The sequence below is a fragment of the Ambystoma mexicanum genome, chromosome 4p (assembly GCF_040938575.1).
Source record: "Ambystoma mexicanum isolate Mex_15411 chromosome 4p, UKY_AmexF1_1, whole genome shotgun sequence".
Taxonomy (NCBI): domain Eukaryota; kingdom Metazoa; phylum Chordata; class Amphibia; order Caudata; family Ambystomatidae; genus Ambystoma; species Ambystoma mexicanum.
This window is the reverse complement of record NC_090927.1, coordinates 905,520,352-905,538,716: the sequence shown is the minus strand read 5'-3', so window position 1 is coordinate 905,538,716 and position 18,365 is coordinate 905,520,352. Positions and strand designations below refer to the sequence as shown.

At 45.7% G+C, this 18,365-nt stretch overlaps 1 protein-coding gene across 3 annotated transcripts in view; it reads right to left on the bottom strand.

Moving 5' to 3' along the window:
• The window catches only part of MDN1 (midasin AAA ATPase 1), a 2,688,524-nt gene that overhangs the window by 241,522 nt on the left and 2,428,637 nt on the right, over positions 1-18,365 (bottom strand). For all 3 annotated transcript variants that reach the window (XM_069606482.1, XM_069606484.1, XM_069606483.1), the window contains exons 87-88: positions 3,559-3,702; positions 2,861-3,005 (exon numbers count right to left, since the gene is read on the bottom strand). In XM_069606482.1, coding sequence (XP_069462583.1) covers positions 2,861-3,005; positions 3,559-3,702 — 289 coding nt within the window. The remainder of the gene's footprint in view (positions 1-2,860; positions 3,006-3,558; positions 3,703-18,365) is intronic.

The following is an 18,365-nucleotide window of genomic DNA, read 5'->3' as shown; positions in this document are numbered from 1 at the left end:
ATGTATTATTGCAGCAGGCAACACTTTCTGTGCAGTGAAGCTGGGAGTTCTTTGATCTGCCCCTTATTTTCCTTGTAATAACGAGTGTTTCCAAGGATAGGAGGATACTTTCTATCCTACCCAACTTTTATTTTGTGGAATCAGCACACCCCACCCTCTCTGGATTGCTGAGGGGACAAAATGTATACATTTCTTCCCCTTCTGTAACTTTCTAGTTGCAGTGACACGTTCATCTGAGTGGCTGGTGGCAGGGGATATTTTCTACTGATTTTTATACATTGTATACACAGGCTGCTGTCGCAGCTGCGGTAAAGGATACATGGGTCACCATTGACATAAAATGGTGTTCAACGTCTTTTTTTTGCCAATTCTTTACTTGTCTTTTCTTGAGGCTTCTTCTGCCGTCCTGGGTGAGGGAGGTCCTGCTCACTCCTGTCTTTGCTGGGCTCCCATTGGGAAGCCTGCCTGAGGGCACCAGCCTGTCTGAGAGGACAGGAAGCTGGGCCTAAACAGAAACTCTGCAGGTCTTTGTCCTTCAGTATTTCTGCTTGAACCCAGTGTCCCCTTTTAGTGATCGGATGGATGTCCTATAGCCAGCCCCTTTGTGCAAGGGTGTTTAGATGTCCTGCCTCTGTTGCACTCTTGGTTTCCTCTTCTGCAATGAGGAGGAAGCATGTCTGCTGACCTACCGGATGAGCTTTTCGCCACAATTCCTGCCGTTTTTAACCCATACCAGCTAGGTACAGTGATTTAGACATGCCGTGGTTCTGTTTTTTTTGCCTCAGGAGGTCCGGACGGGCATCCCGTAGTCTTCTACAATCTTGGCGCATTTATTGGATCAAGCCCTCCACACCAGAACAGTTACTGGGTTTTTTCCCCCCACTGTCACCAGTCGTTTACTGCCAGAAACGTCTGATTGGCTGTAGGACACTGCAGTTCAGAATGTGGGTTGAAGACTCCATTACCCGCTATATCTTCAACTTCAGACGTCTGAGGGTGCCTCCAGCCGTCATCTCAGTTGTGGCACATTTTGCTGCCATCCTGCTCCATTTTGTTTACCCTGCTGCTGGGAGCCGTTTCCTTATATTCCCTCTTCATTCAGAAGTTTTCCCGGCCACATTTCTCACTCCTAGCTTTATGGGAGAGATCCTAGGAAGCAACCTGGTTCTTTCCTGGGCTGCTGGGGCCTTTATTTGCCCAGGGTTTCGAGTCCAAGAGAACCTAACCCTGCAAACCTCACCTGTGGAAAAAAGCCGTTAATTCACTGGGTTTTTCCGTGCTGCTGTAGCAGTTTACGACGAAACAACTGAGTAGAGTACCTATCTTTGGGTTCTTGGGTGGGCTATTGTTTGAGGTACTCAACCCTAGGCATGACTCCGATTAGGGCTAGATATTCCTGGGAGGCAAGCCTTTACCACAATTCTCACAGACTTCTATTGGAGGTGGGGAATAACGCTCCTGTTGTGCCGTTTCTTCCTTTGGGACCTGGGTCCTACTAAGCTGCAGACCACTTATTTTGAGACTCTCGTGGTCTTCCATGGATTGCAGGATTTTCACCTGTGCGGTCTAAGAGACCGACATCCACTAAAGCGGAACTGTGACCTGACCTTCAACAATTGTTTCACTCTCGCTCTGCCTATAGTATTTCATATGTGCCGGTGCATAAATACTTGTATAATGCCCTTGGGAGTTCAAATGAATATGGAGTACTGTTTTAGGCCTTAGGGATTGATTACATATTTTCCTGCTGGTAGAATTGGGTTTACCTTCTTTTCCTATAAACTATATATTTGTGTTCAGGCCGACTACTAGGTCTAGGGCAGGGATGTGTCTATAAGACAATGTACTTGATTGTGCAGGCCTATAGGGTACATACCGGCTTGTTATTTGTATGGTTCCCCGATTCTCTTCACCCTTTTATTTTATGTTGGGTGTTCACCACTGGTCGAGGGCATTGGGTGTATGAGAGTCTTTGGACAGGCATTATTGTGATATAATGGGCTGGTATCTTTTCAATACTGTGTATTAATACACAAAGTACTTATTTGACCTGATAGTATTATATGTGTTACTTAAATAAAGTATATACTTTTCAGTATATCAGTGCACTGTATTGTCTAGAGTTGTGACGACTAATTGTACCTCTGTGTCAACCTACTACCCCCTGGGGAAGCATCCTGGGTATTATTCAGGTATTATGCATCAAAATTATTTATTTCATTTGATACAAAATGTACAATGATGAGTCAATTGTGTATAAATCCACACTCTAAATCACATACCTGGTCCAGAGCGTAGGGTTCCCCTGTGTTTTTCAGTATAGTAGTAACCTACTACCCCCCCTACCTGACCTTTTAAGCCTTGTTGCTATGACCACGTTATCTAGGTCAAGAGGTTTGGCTTCCCTTTCTTGTCAGGTGTGTTAGTCGTACCCCTAGGGTTAGTGGTTGTAGCATCCTCAACAGAGGGTTGCATAAAAACTGCTTCAACATGTATGCTATCTTGAGTTCCGTTAGACCAAAGCTTTAAGAGCCTTTGAAGTTTCCCTAGGTTTGTTTTCCAGAATTCCACAACAGTGTTGGTTCTGAAAAACGTTCCTAAAAGCTAGCTTTCGCAACTGGAGCAATCTTCTGAACGGCAGGGAGAGTGCCCATTCCAAACACTATGCCTGGAACCTAGGCGGCTGGCCCAGAAGCAACCTGGGTGATGGTGATAAAAGCCGAAGTGGAAAGTCGCCTGTTCACAGTTGGAGTGTTAGTTTCCACATTCATACTACAGTAAACACTTAATTTTGCACGAAACAAGGACACCACATTTTAATTGCTCCTTTAAGAGACTTCAAACAATGGAGTCTGCATACCTTCCCCGTCTCCTTTATCCTCTTTATCATTCTCATTATCTTCGTTCTCCAAGTTCAAGTCATTGGGCAGGTCCAAGGCCTCTGGTTCAGCTGGCTTTTCCTGCTTCCCATGATAGGGATCTTTCTCATTCTCATCATACTCCCGCTGAATAAAGAAAATAGATCATGTGAAGGGCAGAAAGAAATTATTTCACTAGAAAGTCTATGTTACCTTGTTGAGCTTCATCCTTTCGGATGAGGCAACGAGTCAAGGTGCTTAATTCTGCTTTCATAGGTTCCTCACTGTACACCACCATTGCAAAGCAGGACCGATGGACAGATTTTTATTTTATCTACACAAATTAAACTCTCTCTATGAAAGAAACCAAGAGGAGTAATACATTATTTCAATGATCCACTCTGCACATTTTATGTGCGTGCAAAGGTGTTCATGTAGGATTACCTAAGAAAATGGTGGTTGATAAAGTACTCTTCCAACCATGAAAGCAAAGTGTGATTGGGCAAGCAAGTAGTAAGAGTCCATTTTGTACACAAGCAGAAAATAAGTCACGTTACATGAAAAATAAATTTGGGCACATATTTCTGAGCAAAATGTTTCAAAGGAAATGGCATACAGTCGTTTTTATTTTGGCTAAATTAAAAAGTATTCAAACACTACTGTAATAAAACAATCTGATGAATTTAAAATCAGGACTAACCTCATCTATTTGTTCATGAACCTTTTCCTTGTTCTCTCGGTTTCCTTGATCTGTTTGTTCTTCATCCTTGCCACTTTGTTTTTTGTCCTTATTTTTACTGTCTGCATCGATATTGTCATCCTTTGCAACAAGTTCAGAATTACCCTAGAAAAGGTGTAAGCGAGATTAGGGAACGAACATGAGGTTCATCGCGATCTCATCAATATTTAAAACATTCCAATACAGGTCATGGTTTTAAATGAGGTGCAGAAGCACCATCAGATCCACTAGAACAGTCACATATTGTGAAACGTGCAATGAACACTTGAAATTTAAAGAAAATATCATTACTAGCAGCACTGGTTTTGATCCTGGACATTAACATTTAACGTAGCTTAATTCCCCATCCAATAGTTTATGCAACAGCTTATTATTTGCAGGAAGTGATACAAAAAGGAAAAGTTGATCACTGTAGGGACTATTGGACACCTAGTCTCAAGTAGCTTTTCCACCATTATTTAATTTGTTCTCGCCAAGTGGGTACAGGATCGGAGCAGTAGAATAGCAATGGGCACTTCCCTTTAAGAATTTGCATGCAGAGGCATGCTTCATGTGCAGACCCACTGGCACGCACATACCTCATTTCTCACACTCCACTGTCTCACACCACTTACCAGTTGTGAGCACCGGAAAGACCAACTACAATTTTAGGGGGTTTGAGGGAGTACAGATGAAAGGGTACTTCAGAATAGGGGTACAGTAGTCACAACCGTAACAAACTTTCTTACTCCAACATCCTATCCCCTTACCTCCATACTTATGTGAGATTATCAAGTATCACTCTACCCAATGGAGAAGTAACCTGCACTGTTGCAAAAATGTTAATGAGGACTGCGTCTCATGCATGGCAGCAGTTCTCCCTGGCAACTTCAAAATCCCTGGCAATACAGCAACCAAGTCAATGAAGGAAGATCTCCAGTGCCTACTCAACATCGCACAGCACACGAAAGAACCAACTCACAGGAAAGATAACATCCTCTACCTCATCATCACTGCTGCACGCATCCTCCATCAAAGCTCTCTGTTATGGGCATTTTCTTTAAGTCCTAATGGGAGTAAGACTTTAGTAAACTATCCCAGTAGTTTGCAGATCCCCACCCCCCAACTTTCAGTATCACTCTGTACTAGCTCAAGACCTTAGTAGAGTGGCAGAGCAGTCAGGCGCATCTTCGGAGGAAGATGTGAGCTGTAGGCAAGTACTCTGAATCTTAGTTAGACGGGCACAACAAAGAAGCACTGACACAAATAGTTATATAAAAGATATGTATACATTATATTTACACCAGAATCACGTTGAATACTTCAGACGTTTACGGTACAACATTTAGGAATACTAGATGATACACTAAAAAGGGCACTTTCAATTTTGTGTTTGTTTACGGTTACAATTGTAGTAACATTAGAAAGGGAAAATACAAAGTTATTGTATTATCGGAAATTGCACTCTCATGCGGTTTTCAACAGATCATATGGTAATGCATTTACTCTGCAAACACATATAGGAAAGTCACTTAAAGGGGGGGGAATAAGTGGTTAGTGCAACATGAGTTTAGTTCAACGTTCTAGAGACAGTTTCTTTGCATGGCAAGTCTTAAATCCAGAAACGCAACCCTAGCTAAAGGCAGTTCGGAGAGGGCTTGACGTCTTGACAAACAGGGTTAACAAGGAAACCCGCTAGGGGTTAGTAGGGGATGGCCTTGCTAGAAAGGGTACTTGACCAAAAGTGGAACATCTAAACAAAGGAATGTACCCTTACTAATACTTCTTTTTTTTTTAAAGTAAACACAGACATGTAAGGTGAACAGATATTTGATTCTCTAGATCTGTCCACTAACTTTAATTTGTTTAGAAAAAAAGTTAGGTTTCCATATTACGGAAATCCTAAGACTAAATCATCCGCTATTCATAAATTTCCACTCGTTTAGTGAACTTGCTGTGTGTTTCAAGGACAAGCGTTTAAATAATAGTTGCAGGGGTTAAAAAATAAACAGTATGAATAGGAAGAAGACAGTCAACTCCTAATTCCAAAAAGGTATAAATCATATATTTTTTAACAAACCGCATAACAGAAAATCAACATGGTTATAGTCTCAACCAAGGGCATAAAGGAAAGTAAGTACATCCACATGGTACATGTAATTAAAAGTTCAAAAGGTACAAAGGAATATTGTGAGACAAGCATATGGCGGAAACAGAAACAAAAAAGGAAAAGAGAAATGTTATTTAGTTAATTCACTTAAAGAACATGTGTCGAATGATGGGATGCAGAACAAACAGATGCATGATAGTAGTTCAATAGATGCATTGCATCATAAGTCCCAAGATGGGGGCTTTTAGTTGTCACTCCTTCAATTGTTTATACAAAGCAATTAATGCTGCAGGGTCTTTAGGTACAAGATATCTTTTATCCTTGCCAACATGAGGGTTGATGGTTGGAACAAAGGCATGGGTTCCAGAGGGCAGGGATGTGTGTGCTCAATTCAATTCCCCGTCTTCTTCACATTTCGACGGTGATCTATTGGAATAGGTCCGCCGTCATCAGGGCTCCTATTTAGGGACCCTGTGGGATACATTACTCACAGTAATCGTACTTCTGATGCTTGCATCTGCTTAGATTCACATGTTGTGCATAGGCCGACATCTAGTGGAAGCTGCAGAGTATTACAGGTTGTTTTTGAAACTCGACAATGGGCATCGACACAGGGCGTGCCAGTAATACTATCCCTAGTGGGACGTCTACTGTACCCATGATCCCTCACGCGTGTAGGACCCTCAGATTGTATTTTTTCTGACATGAGGTAGCATGAGGAGTAGCGAGAGTACAGATTATCCAAGCAGATAGAGGAAGATAAGACTACAAGCACCAATGCGCCTTCTCTCAGAGGGGAGGAAGGGCGGGTCGCATGTGAATCTAAGCAGATACAAGCATCAGAAATACAATTACGGTGAGTAATGCATCCCTTCGGAGGCTTGTGGAATCTGATCACATGCTGTGTATAGATTAGCGAGCAGTATTAGAAGAAGGAGGTGGGATGTGAGAAGGGTCCTGAGCAAACAGATGTCTTAGAATCGCTTGTCCCACTTCGGTATCTGTCCTGGAATGAGTGTCAATGCAGTAGTGCTGAGTAAAAGTGTGAATAGAGCTCCAAGTAGCTGCTTTGCAAAGGTGTCAAGGGGTACATTTGTAAAGAAAGCCAAAGTGGCCCCAATGCCTCTTGTAGAGTGGGCTCTTGGCGTAAAAGGCAAAGTTCTTTCTGAAAGGGAGTAACACAGCGGGATACGATTTACTATCCACTTAGAGATAGCACCTTTAGTGACGCAATCTCCTGCTTTGCCTGCAGCTACGGAGACAAACAGTTGGTCTGTTTTTCTTAGCAGCCTGGTCTTGTCTACATAGTAGAGGACCGCTCTTCGTACATCTAGAGTGTGTAGTTTCACCTCAGCAGAGCTTTTGGGTTCTTGGAAGAAAGCCGGAAGCTCAATTGACTGGTTAACGTGGAATTTAGAAATAAACTTAGGTGAGAACCTAGGGTATGTACGCAGAACCAGTCTATCCTTATGAACAGTAAAGAAAGGATCCTGCAGTGACGGAGCCTGAATTTCACTAAACCTTCTTATGGATGTAATGGCTACTAAAAAGGCAGTTTTATAGGTCAGGTGTTTGAGACTGGCTTTATGCATGGGTTCAAATGGTGGGCCGATGAGCTTAGCAAGCACCACATTAAGGTCCAAACCAGTGGTGGGTTAGAAATTGGAGGGTGGTGTCTCTTTAACTACTGGTACTTCCCACCACGATACCTTGTTATGGGAGGTGGTGTATGCTGACAGAGCTGCTAGGTGTACCTTTAGTGAATTAAATACCAACCCTGCGTCCAGTAGGTGGAGCATGCAGGTGACAATGGTAGAAGGGGTGCAATCAACTGGGTTGATTTGCATATTCTGGCACCAGATAACAAATCTTTTCCATTTGTCAAAGTAACAGTGCCTAGTGTTTGGATTCCTTTAGGATGTCCAGGCACCTCTGTGGTAAGTTGAGGTGCCCAAACTCTATGACTTCAGGAGCCATGCTGCCAAGTTCATTGAGTTGGGTTGAGGATGCACTGTTTGACCTTGGTGCTGGGATAGGAGGTTGTACCAGCATGGGAGTCTGATGGGTTTGCACTCTGCTAGTCTGCACAGGTGTGGGAACCACGGTTGTCTCGCCCACATGGGAGCAACTAGGATGAGCGTCATTGATTCCCTGTGCATCTTATTGACCACCTTCCTCATTAGAGGAGTTGGTGGAAAAGCGTAAGCAAACATCCCTGACCAGTTCGTCCACAGGGCATTCCCCTTGGAGCCTGGTTGGGGAAACCTGGATGCGAAGTCTGGGCATTGTCTGTTTTCGCTTGTGGCGAATAGGTCTATAGTGGGGAAACCCCACTGTGAGAAGAGGTCTACTACGACTTCTCTGTGTAGAGACCACTCGTGTTCTCTTGGGAGAGGATCTCTTGCTCAAGGTGTCTGCTAGTGAATTGAGATCCCCTGTAACATGTTGAGATGACAGGTGAATGTTCAGTCTGAGTGCCCATCTCCAAATTTTCTGGGCAAGCTTGGACAGATTTGGCGAACAAGTTCCTCCCAGCTTGTTTAGGTAGAACATTGCTGTCGCGCTGTTTGTTAAGATCTGCACCGACAGGTTCAACAGGTGGGGCTCGAATGCTTGAAGTGCTCTGAATACTGGAAGAAGTTCTAGCAAATTGATATGATTCTTGGCCACTGCTTGAGACCAGAGACCCTGAACTGTGTGGTGAAGGAAGTGAGCTCCCCCACCCTGACAGGGATGCATCTGTAGTGACTACAGCCTGTACTTCTGGATCGTAAAAGGGTTTCCCCCTTTGACAGGTTCTCTCTTGTCCACCAGTGGAGACTTTGTACCAGTATTGGTGAAACAACCACTAGATCGTCCCACTGACCACTTGCCTGAGACCATTGTTTCGCCAACCATTCTTGCATGGGATGCATGCACAGGCGCGCGTGGGTGACCAGGTAAATACATGACGCCATCATGACTAGCAAACGCATCTCTTTGCGCACCGTTATCTGGCGACCGGTCTGGTATAAAGGAATTTGCAGTAGTATATTCCAAATTCTTTCTTCTGAAGGAAAGGCCAACACCTCCTGAGTGTTTAGGACAGCTCCTAGGAACTGTTTGAAGGTGCTTGGCACCAGGCTTGATTTTTTCTCGTTTATGGAGAGGCTTGATTTTTTCTCGTTTATGGAGAAACCCAATTCGAAGAGGAGGTTGATCGTTCTTTGAATGTTTGATCTGCAAATTCCTGGGGTCTCCCCCGTGATGTGCCAGTCATCCAGGTAAGGGTACACTGGGATTGCCTCCCTGCATAGGTGTGCCACCGCCGCCACTGCCAGTACCTTGGTGAATACCCTTGGAGCCGAGGCTATACCGAAGGGCAGCACATTGTACTGGTAGTGCTGACTGTCCACCTTGAAGCGCAAGAATCTTCTGTGCACTGGGAACATGGAAATATGAAAATAGGCATCTTTCATGTCCAATGTTGCCATATAATCGCCCTTTTTTAGGAGGGGGATTACCGCTTGGAGATTAGTCACGCAAAATATTTGGGGCTTGACATACTTGTTTGCAGGGCGTAAGTCTAAGACTGGGCGCATGGTTAGATTTTTTTTGGCACAAAGAAGTAAGTTGAATAAATATTCTTGTTTACCCGTTTGCCCGGGACGAGTTCGATCGCATCCTTTTCTAGAAGATTGACGATCTCCTCAAGGAGGATCTTCTGGTGATCTAAGGAATGTACCTTTTGTCGAGGAGGGTGGTTTTGGGGACGCTTGAGCAGTTCTATGCAGTATCCTGCGGACACTGTGGACAGCACCCATCTGTCTGATGTGATCCCTTCCCAAGATTGGGTAAAGTTGGTAATGCGTCCCCCTACTGGAGATGCATGGGAAAGGACCCTGATCTCGGTGTCACTGCTTTGCGGGAGGCGTGCTGCCTCTACCCTTACCACGACCCCTCTTGCTTCCCCCGTTGTAACTCTGGGTAGACTGCTGGTTGTTAACCCATGGCGTACCCTGCCCCTGAGAATAGTTGGAGCCTCTTTGTGAATTTTGGCCGCGTGGGTGACGACAACTGGCATTTCCTCTTTAATTAGGGGGTTTGTTGGTCAACTGTCCCAGGGATTTCAGAGTCTCATACTCATCCTTGGAATTTTTTAATGCGTCCTCTACCGCCTTGCCAAACAGTAGATCCGGCTCCACTGGCTTGTCTATTAAGGATGCTTGTGTCTCGGGTTTAAACCCCGACTGCCTTAACCAAGCATGTTTTTTAATAACAGTGCTCTCTGCTATTAGCCTGCCGGCGTTATCCACGGCATCAAAAGTCGCCTTAAGGATACAACCGGACACGGCCCTCCCCTCCGACGCAACCTTTGCCAACTGGCTTTTTAAAGGTTCCGGTGCGGAGTCAATGAGTGCCGCAACTTGTTCCCACTGGTGGCAGTTGTAACTAGCCAGCAGAGTGGTGGAGTTGGCAATACTTGCCTGGTAGGCGGAAGTGGAGGCTACCTTCCTTCCCCAAACCGTAGATCTTTTTGCTCTCCTTGTCCGGGGGAGCCTCAGATGACGATAGGGGCGTTCCCGCCCTCTTTCGGGTATTAGTGACTACCAGGGAGTCCAGTTTCAGTTGCCCCCTTATGTACAGCGGGTCTGACTGGGCTGCCCTGAACAACTTCTCGATCCTGGGGTTTAGTGCCCTGGTGAGGTTGGGATTGAGAAGCGAAGGATCAATCTTTCTCTGTATAGATTTGAGAATAGGGATGGCCTGGGAAATTGGTCTCTTTTCTCCCACTAGTTCCTTGGCAAAGTCCCTCTCCTCCTGAGCTCCCTTAGTATCTATGCGGAAGGGTTCTGCCGCTCTGGATAAAACCCCATTTATGAGCGGTTGGTTGTCGACTGGAGAGTCGATAAACAGAGGTTCCCTGTCTACTGGGGAGTCTACTCTGTAGACTTCTGGGTTATCTTCATCTTCCTCTTGGTCCTCGTCATCCCCATAGTAGTCCACCCCAGTTTGGTCATCCAACGTTGCCAATTCTGGATCCTCATCATGTTTTGGATCCTCACTATACTGAGTGTATGGCTGCACGTAGAAAGGGTCCGAAGACCGACTCGTTGTTGCCTCAACTCGAGGTTTCTTACCAGGGCGCTTTGGGTACCTAGACCCTGAGGGAGTAGCCCCGTCTGGGGTATAAGAGAGGAAGTGCTCTGGATTCTTGGCATAGAAGTCTGCCAGGGATGACATTCTAGACAAAACTCTGACTATGTCCTCACTAGACCATTGTTTGGAGCTGGGAATGACCCTCTCTTGGAGGTGTTTTCCTGCAATATCCTGACTGGACCTATGGGCTTGTGCAGGGGTCTTAGTAAGTTTAACCAAGGATTTTGAACTGTCTTTAGGTATCTGTGGTGTAGAAGGAGGCTGAGAAGGCCTTTTCTGCTATTTTCCCCGCTCCCCGTGAGTGGAAGAGTGCTTCCCTGGTGTTTTCACCTTCTCGATGTCTGGCGTCGAGATTCGGGGGTAGTGTCCCTCTCCATAGAGTGAGGATGTCGGGACACGGGCGCAGGCGTCGAGCTGTCCGCTGATGCCGACTCCTGGAGTGCGGCCTGGGGATGGAGGTCGGCTTCGGACGATCGAACCTCCATTACTTTAGTAAGTGAGGCACTCTTGGCAACAGTGGATGGTTGCCTGGCGTCACGTGGCGATCTTGATGGCCCAGAGGACACCGATTCGGTGGACCGTTCTCTGTGTGCCTCTTTCCGAGAACTCGACGTGCGCGTCGAGTCTCGGTTGGACTTCGAGTGTTTAGTGGAAGTGGTGTGGGTAATGCTAGTGTTGCTGGGTGTTTTCCCCATAGCTGCCCTGCCGGACACCCTTCCGAGGTCGGGGACTTGCGCTTGGCGGTCTTTGGACGCCACGTTGCCCTCACCGTCCGAAAGTACGGCGTCGCTGCCATCACTGAAGGCACCCTCCGCTTCCATGGCCTCTCGTTGCCTGGCGTGGTGGGCCCAACGTTTGATTGAACGGTCCTTTAGGGGCTTAGCCTTGAAGCGGCTACACGCTCTGCAATTCGCCTCGGGGTGGTCCCTCGGTAAGCAGAGGTTACAGGTGGCGTGTCTGTCAACCCAAGGGTACTTGCGGTTGCACTTGGGGCAAAATTGGAAAGGGGTACCCTCCATATGCACCCTGTGGCAGCGGGCTAGTGTGTAGATATATATATATAGTAGAAAAGCAAACACGGACCGCAAGGTCGAGTTCCTTCAGAAGCCGCACTCCCTCCAATTAGTGAAATCCATTAATATCCAGCAACAAGTGCTCGCCGAAAATTTCCAGTAAATAGGAAAGCAAACCACTGCACAGCAAAAAATTTGCTTTAAAAGGTTTCAAACTTTAATTCAAAGATTTATTCGCAGTAGAAAAGACGGCTTCCCAGTAGCAAGAGGAGGCTACCTGACGCGTTTCGCCACACTCCTGTGGCTTGTTCACAGTAGCTCCACCCTGTAGTGGGAGCTCTTTTAACCCATGGCATACCAAATGAACACAGAAAAGGTGACTTAAAATATATATATATGTGTAAATATATTTGAGTATTTGAGTGAAGAGTATGTACCACCCCCCACTCTCCCTACTTCTACAGGACCAAGGCCAGAGGCCTTCCAAGGCCCTAAGCCCGTCGCTCTCAATGGTAGTTTTCTTCTCCGGTCTGGCATCGAGCTTGAGGTTCCGATGAACTCGACGTGGGTAATGAAGAAAACGGGAAATATATATGATTTTTGCAAAATTAAGGCTAAAGCCAGGGAACTCCGCGGGATGCTTCCGACAAGTATGGTGGAAAAAAACAATCTGAGGGCCCAACACGCGTGAGGGATCATGGGTACAGTGGACGTCACACTAGGGATAGTATTACTGGCACGCCCTGTGTCGACGCCCATTTTCGAGTTTCAAAAAACAAACTAATACTCTGCAGCTTCCAGTAGATGTCGGCGTATGTGTTAGGCAGAATCCTGTGCAGTTCCCTTGGGGAACACTGCACAAAGATTAAGACTAGAGGAGTAAGCAGTAAACCCAATTGGTAGCAGTCTGTACCACCCAGATTTACCTGGTAGCTGTGGCTGAGCAGTCAGACTTCTCTCAAGAAGAGTAAGGCAGAATAGAGAGTGTACACAATAGGGCCAAAAACACAGTGGAACAAGCAAACACTGACCAGAGCTTTGTATCAAAAGTATATAATTATTTATTTAAAACACACTTTAGGTAATACACTAACACTCTAAATCAAAAGCAAGTTCAAACACAGTTAGCTAAAGTATAAACACCTCCCTTAATAACTATTAGACAAGTCATAGTTAAAACCCTACTATTTGTCAAAACATGTGAGCGTGTAACCTAGATGGCACTCCAATAGTTAAGTTAGAGGGAGAGAAAAAGGCAGAGCATAAAAATAAAACAGTTCCCAACACTTTTCTAAGTTCAAAGCAAGTCAGTGAAGGCAGTATACACTGTAGAGTCAAAGTTCAAAGGCCAGGCCCACTTTAAATGGAGCAAAGCGAAATGTGCCCAGAATCACACAGTTTAAAATGCACTAAAAGTCTTTGCAGAGTGCTCAAAAGAGGTTGGGGTGGTTCAAGAAGTAAAGTTAGAAGGTCTGGGGCCAACCCAGTTGGAAAGCCAAGGATTTAAGAGAGGCCAGGTGGAACACAGTACCTTTAAGAGACAGGAAGCTCCAGCAGTGGCTGCAGTTCGTTGTTTCGACCAGGGGAGGAGAAGATCTCGTCGGGGAGGAAACTTGCAGTCGATGCACTGCACAGGGATGAAACCAGCCACGGAGATCGTCGATAAAAGGTACGTTCCTTTTATTGCCGGTCAAAGTGGTGAAGCTTGGCTATCCGGCCGCCGGGGTGTTTGGCACAGGCGATTCAATCAAGAGATGTCTTTGGAAGGCGAAATGGCGAACTGGTTGATCCCACCAGCTCAGAGGGAGAAGACGCTTCCAGCAGAAGATCTCCTCTTGTGGTCGGGAAAGTGGCGAGTTCGTTGCAGCAGGGCTCCACCGGTGGGGTCGTTGTTGCAGATGGCTCAGCTTCTTCCCTCTTCGGATTTCGTAGGTCCTGTGGCGACTTCTGAAGTTCCAGTCCCAAAAGCCCTGCTTTTATGCAGAAAAACCCCCATTCAACAGCCTAGCTGTCACTCAAACATGCTAAGTGGTGAGCCGGGCGGCTCACCAATGGGCCAATCAGAATAGAGTGCGACTTGAGTTGCTAAGGCAACGCAGTCCAGGGTGCCAATTCCCCTCCCCACCCATCCTGTGGAACCCGGACAGAGTGGCACCATTTGGAGGGCTTCTGTGGAGAAGCCCGCCAAAAAGTGGAACAAAGGACTCGACCTTGGTCAGAGTTACATAGACGGACACGAACGCCATTTTAGTTCTGGCAAAAAGACACAACCGTGAATTTAATATTAAAAAAATAAACCAGCGGTATCTTTAACATTGCACCAAAAAGTGGTGCGTTTAAAACCAATGCGAAAATCCCATAGAGAATATTCCGGTGGAATATTCAGCGTGGTAACCACTGCCACCAGCCAGAAACTCGACAAGGGGGGACTGGACAGTGCCCCCTTGAAAACAGACCCAGGGGCAATCTAATTAACCCCTTCCAGTACTTCCACAATATGATGGTTTCTACTGGTTCTGTTCATAATTTACGACTAGTAAAGTCAATGGTGACTTTACATGCCCTGGGAGACAGTAGTCAGTCCCAGGGTATGGAGTCTATTTTTGAGGGTCACTATGACACCCCCTGTGTTACTGCACTGAGGGTGCTGTGTAACATACACAAAAAATAGATGATACCCTATGGAGTAAAAGGCCCCATAGCCTAAAATCACACAAATAGAGATATATCTCAAATCATGCCTAAGAGTGGGAGTAAAAGAGTCTCACTCTTAGCAGGAGAAAAAAAAGCAAACCCCAAAAATCCAGCAAAGCTGCTGGGGGACTCACTAGGTTTGGGAAATTAGCCTTATGAGAGAATTCTCCTTAACACTATGCACAGCATGTGATCTAAGCAGATTCCACAAGCTTCAGAAATACAGATATCGAGTGAGTGTGGTGGAAATGCGGGTGCCCATGGTATTAGGACACTGGTGTAATCATTAGAAACTCTCGGCACCGGTCAGGAGGCTTACCTGCCAGTGCTTCAAATTCCAAGTGCTCAGGTTCAGGCCACAAGGAGGTGGATACCAGGCAACAAGACCAGTCGCATGAGTGACCAGTAAAGGTTTCCAGTCAAGATCACATCTGGGTATTTTCTGTAAAGAGTTGAGCAGAGAATGAAGCTATTTGAGTAAAATGCCAATATCTCATGTTGTGCTGTTGATAAATTAGTGCTGTGTATCAAGTGGTATAAAATTCAAGAGAGACATTAGAGAAAATTCTGTTTGTACCTCATTTGGATACAGTATCCCTACTTTGGTGTAATCCAGTTCTGTCGGTGACAGGTACAAATTGTGAACCGATGCAGACTGGTGGATGGCTCCTGAGGAGAAAGAACAATGGTAAATGCCAAGACCTCATTTTCAGTGAGTTTTGAAATGTGGTACAGAAAAAAAATAGCTGTGCGCTTTACTTCTAGTTTGGTATTTTAATCCGAAACATGTATTAGGGGTAGGCTGAGTATTAAAGGATTTCGCCTATATGTGTGGAGAGTGCACTAGAAAGGTGAGAGTCAGGTCTGGTGCCATGTTTGTGCACGAGAATAAATGTGGCTCAGCTATCTTTGGCTCAAGCAAATGGACACCAGGCATTTAGCACTGGTTGTTATGTGAAAACGGTCGCGTGGATTCGCGTACCGAGGAGAGAGGAGAAGAGGCTAAGCAGGCCATTATGTTGTGGGGGAGACGAAGCGCTTGTCTGCGTATGTGGTGGAATTCGCCAGAGGGGGCCCCGCCCACTTACCTTCTGCACGGCGTGTTCGCTGCCGCATGAATCAGCAGAAAATTGTGCAGAGGAGAAGCTGGAGGCTCGCCCGTACTGCCTGAATTGAAGGGTGTGCGCGTTCAGCGTCTACCTACTCATGTGCCCGTAACTATGGTGATCGCGCATGCGCTGTGATTGTGTTTGTGATCGTTGTCATGGCAGTCCCAAGTGTAAGCCACTCGGAGTTACAGAGGGAGAGGTTGTCAGTGCTCACCAATCTCCGCCCTTCACAGAGGGTTCTCTATAATGGCTAAATGTCGCGGTGGTTGCCATGGGCTGGAAGTGATAGATGTTTGAAGGGAGAAATGCACTTGTCCATAGTTTTGGAAAGACAGATTTAAGGTATGTGAAAGTGTCAGTCTCTTAGGATTGTAAGCTGACAGAGAGGGTGCCTTGCCACATGCTGATAAATGAATGCCTCTCAGCATGAATGGGGAACAGGGGAGGGTAGGTCAGGATGGCCAAGAAATGGGAGCAGCACTCGGTCAAACAAAGAAATAGACGTCGTGTTTTCTGGGGGTATTTGTGATGAGGGGAATAGTAAGGGCCATAGGACAAAATGTTCTTGTTGTCGTAATAGATGGTCTAAAGGGAAAAGAGACCCCCCTAGGTGTGGATTGCGTTCAGGTGGCAGGGACTTCTTCCCCTGGCGTTGTTGTAACACTGGCAATATATAAGGAATGTAGTGTCGGTCCACGATCGAGGTACCAATGTGGGGGTGTTGTTTTGTTATACTACTGGTTGAAAGATTTCGTTCAGACCATGGAGTGTCTAGTCGATGAATCCATCTGGATTCTTTTCTCAGAAGGCTTTGTTGAGTGTCAGGACTTCCCTGGATTTTCTCAACTACCCACCAGAGGATGTTGTTCGGTGTATGATTGACAGCTATGTAGTGTTCCACTAGGGGCGCTGTTAAGTTTTTGCATCAGATTCTGGACCTCTGTTCAGAGATCCTAATGTTGACTGCTGTTGTGGTTTGACCTATGTACTGAAGGCCACATGGGCATTCGATACAATAGACCACGTTCTGACTCTTACAATGAGTAAGACCCCTCAGTGTCCATTTCCGTTGTCCGATTTGAAAACTTCTCATCGTTTTAGTAAATTGGCAGGCCACACAGCTGCCGCATTGGTGATGACCTTGTAGTGGTCTTGTCCGTGTGGGATTCCTACTTGGTTGAAATTGGGAATGCACCAAGTATTCTCTGATATTTTTGGCCCTTTCATAGGCAAATCTAGGGGTTGGTTCACCTGGAAGATTCAGGCGTGCTATGTGCCAGTGTTTATTGATAATTTTCTTGACTCGTGAGGTATGGGTACCGAAAGTAACAGGTGAGGCGATCTTCTTTGGTGTCAGAGGTATCCCGTTGTAATTCGAGGAGAGTATCTCTGTTGCTATTACGTGCTCTTTTCTTGGCCTGTTCCAACTGTTTTCTAGGGTAACCTCTTACTCGTAATCGGGTGGTTAGATTCTCAACATGCCGATTAGTCTTCAGGCACAGTGCAATTCCTGCGTATACAGAGATATTGACCATATGGTAGGTTGTCCTTGGTATGGGCAGGATGATTGCTGGCATAGTGTAGTAGAGTGTTCCCGGACGTGGGTTTTCGGTATAAGTCACATATTAGTTTACCATCTTTTTGTCGGATGGATAGGTCCAGGAATTTAATCTGGGAGTTACTGTGGTCCATGGTAAACTGAATATCAGTGTTACATGTGTTCAGCCAGGTCCAAAATGTTGTTAATTGAGGGGTGGTACCGGTCCATATGAAAATAACATCTATGTACCGGTACCAATGGCTGATCTGAGACTGCCATATGTTAAGGTTTGAGAGTACAAAGTCCCTTTCGAATTTCGCCATGAACAGGATTGCCAAACTGGGGGCAAAGACTGCACCCATGGCGGTGCCTTTTGTCTGTAGGTATAGTGAGTGGTCAAAGGTGAAGAAATGTCTGCGAAGCGCTATTGACATTAGCTCTAGGATAAAGTTGGTGGGGGTCCTGTTGGTTGAAGTCATAGCGGTTAACCATTCCCTGACACATTCAATTGCTTCTTCCTGAGGAATACTCGTATAGAGTTACTTGATGTCCATGCTTACCAAGAGTTGTTCAGCCGGGTTGAATTCTAGGCCCTCAAATATGGTGATGGTATGTGTGGTGTCCCGGAGGTAAGTAGATGTATTTGTACTGATGGGTTGCGGAAAGAAGTCAATGAATTCACAGAGTGGTTCAAGGATGGATCCACATCCTGAAACTATCGGGCGGCCGGGTGGGTTGACAGGATCCTTGTGTATCTTAGGAAGCGCGTAGAAACAAGGGGTTCTACCTCGTGATCTGATTAGGAATTCAGATTCTTTTTTAGAGATCGAGTCGTGTTGTAGTGCGAAGTTGACAGTTTCGGAGATTTCTTGGCATATTTCTCGTGTGGGATCTTTGCGAAGAACAATGTAGCTGTCTAGGTCATTGAGTAATGCCAACACCATGTTTTTGTACTGGTTGATGGCCATGATGACTAGACCACCACCTTTATTCGATGGTTTAATTATATTTTTGTTTTTTTGAAGTGATATCAGAGCTTGTTTCTCAGCTAGAGTCAAATTATGTTTAGCCTTGATTGTTTTGGTTTGTAGTTTGGCAAAATTTTCAAGATACATCTTTCAAACATTAGGAGTTCGCTGGGTATTTGACTGTCAAGAGGGTGTAAATGAAGAGGGATTGTGTAA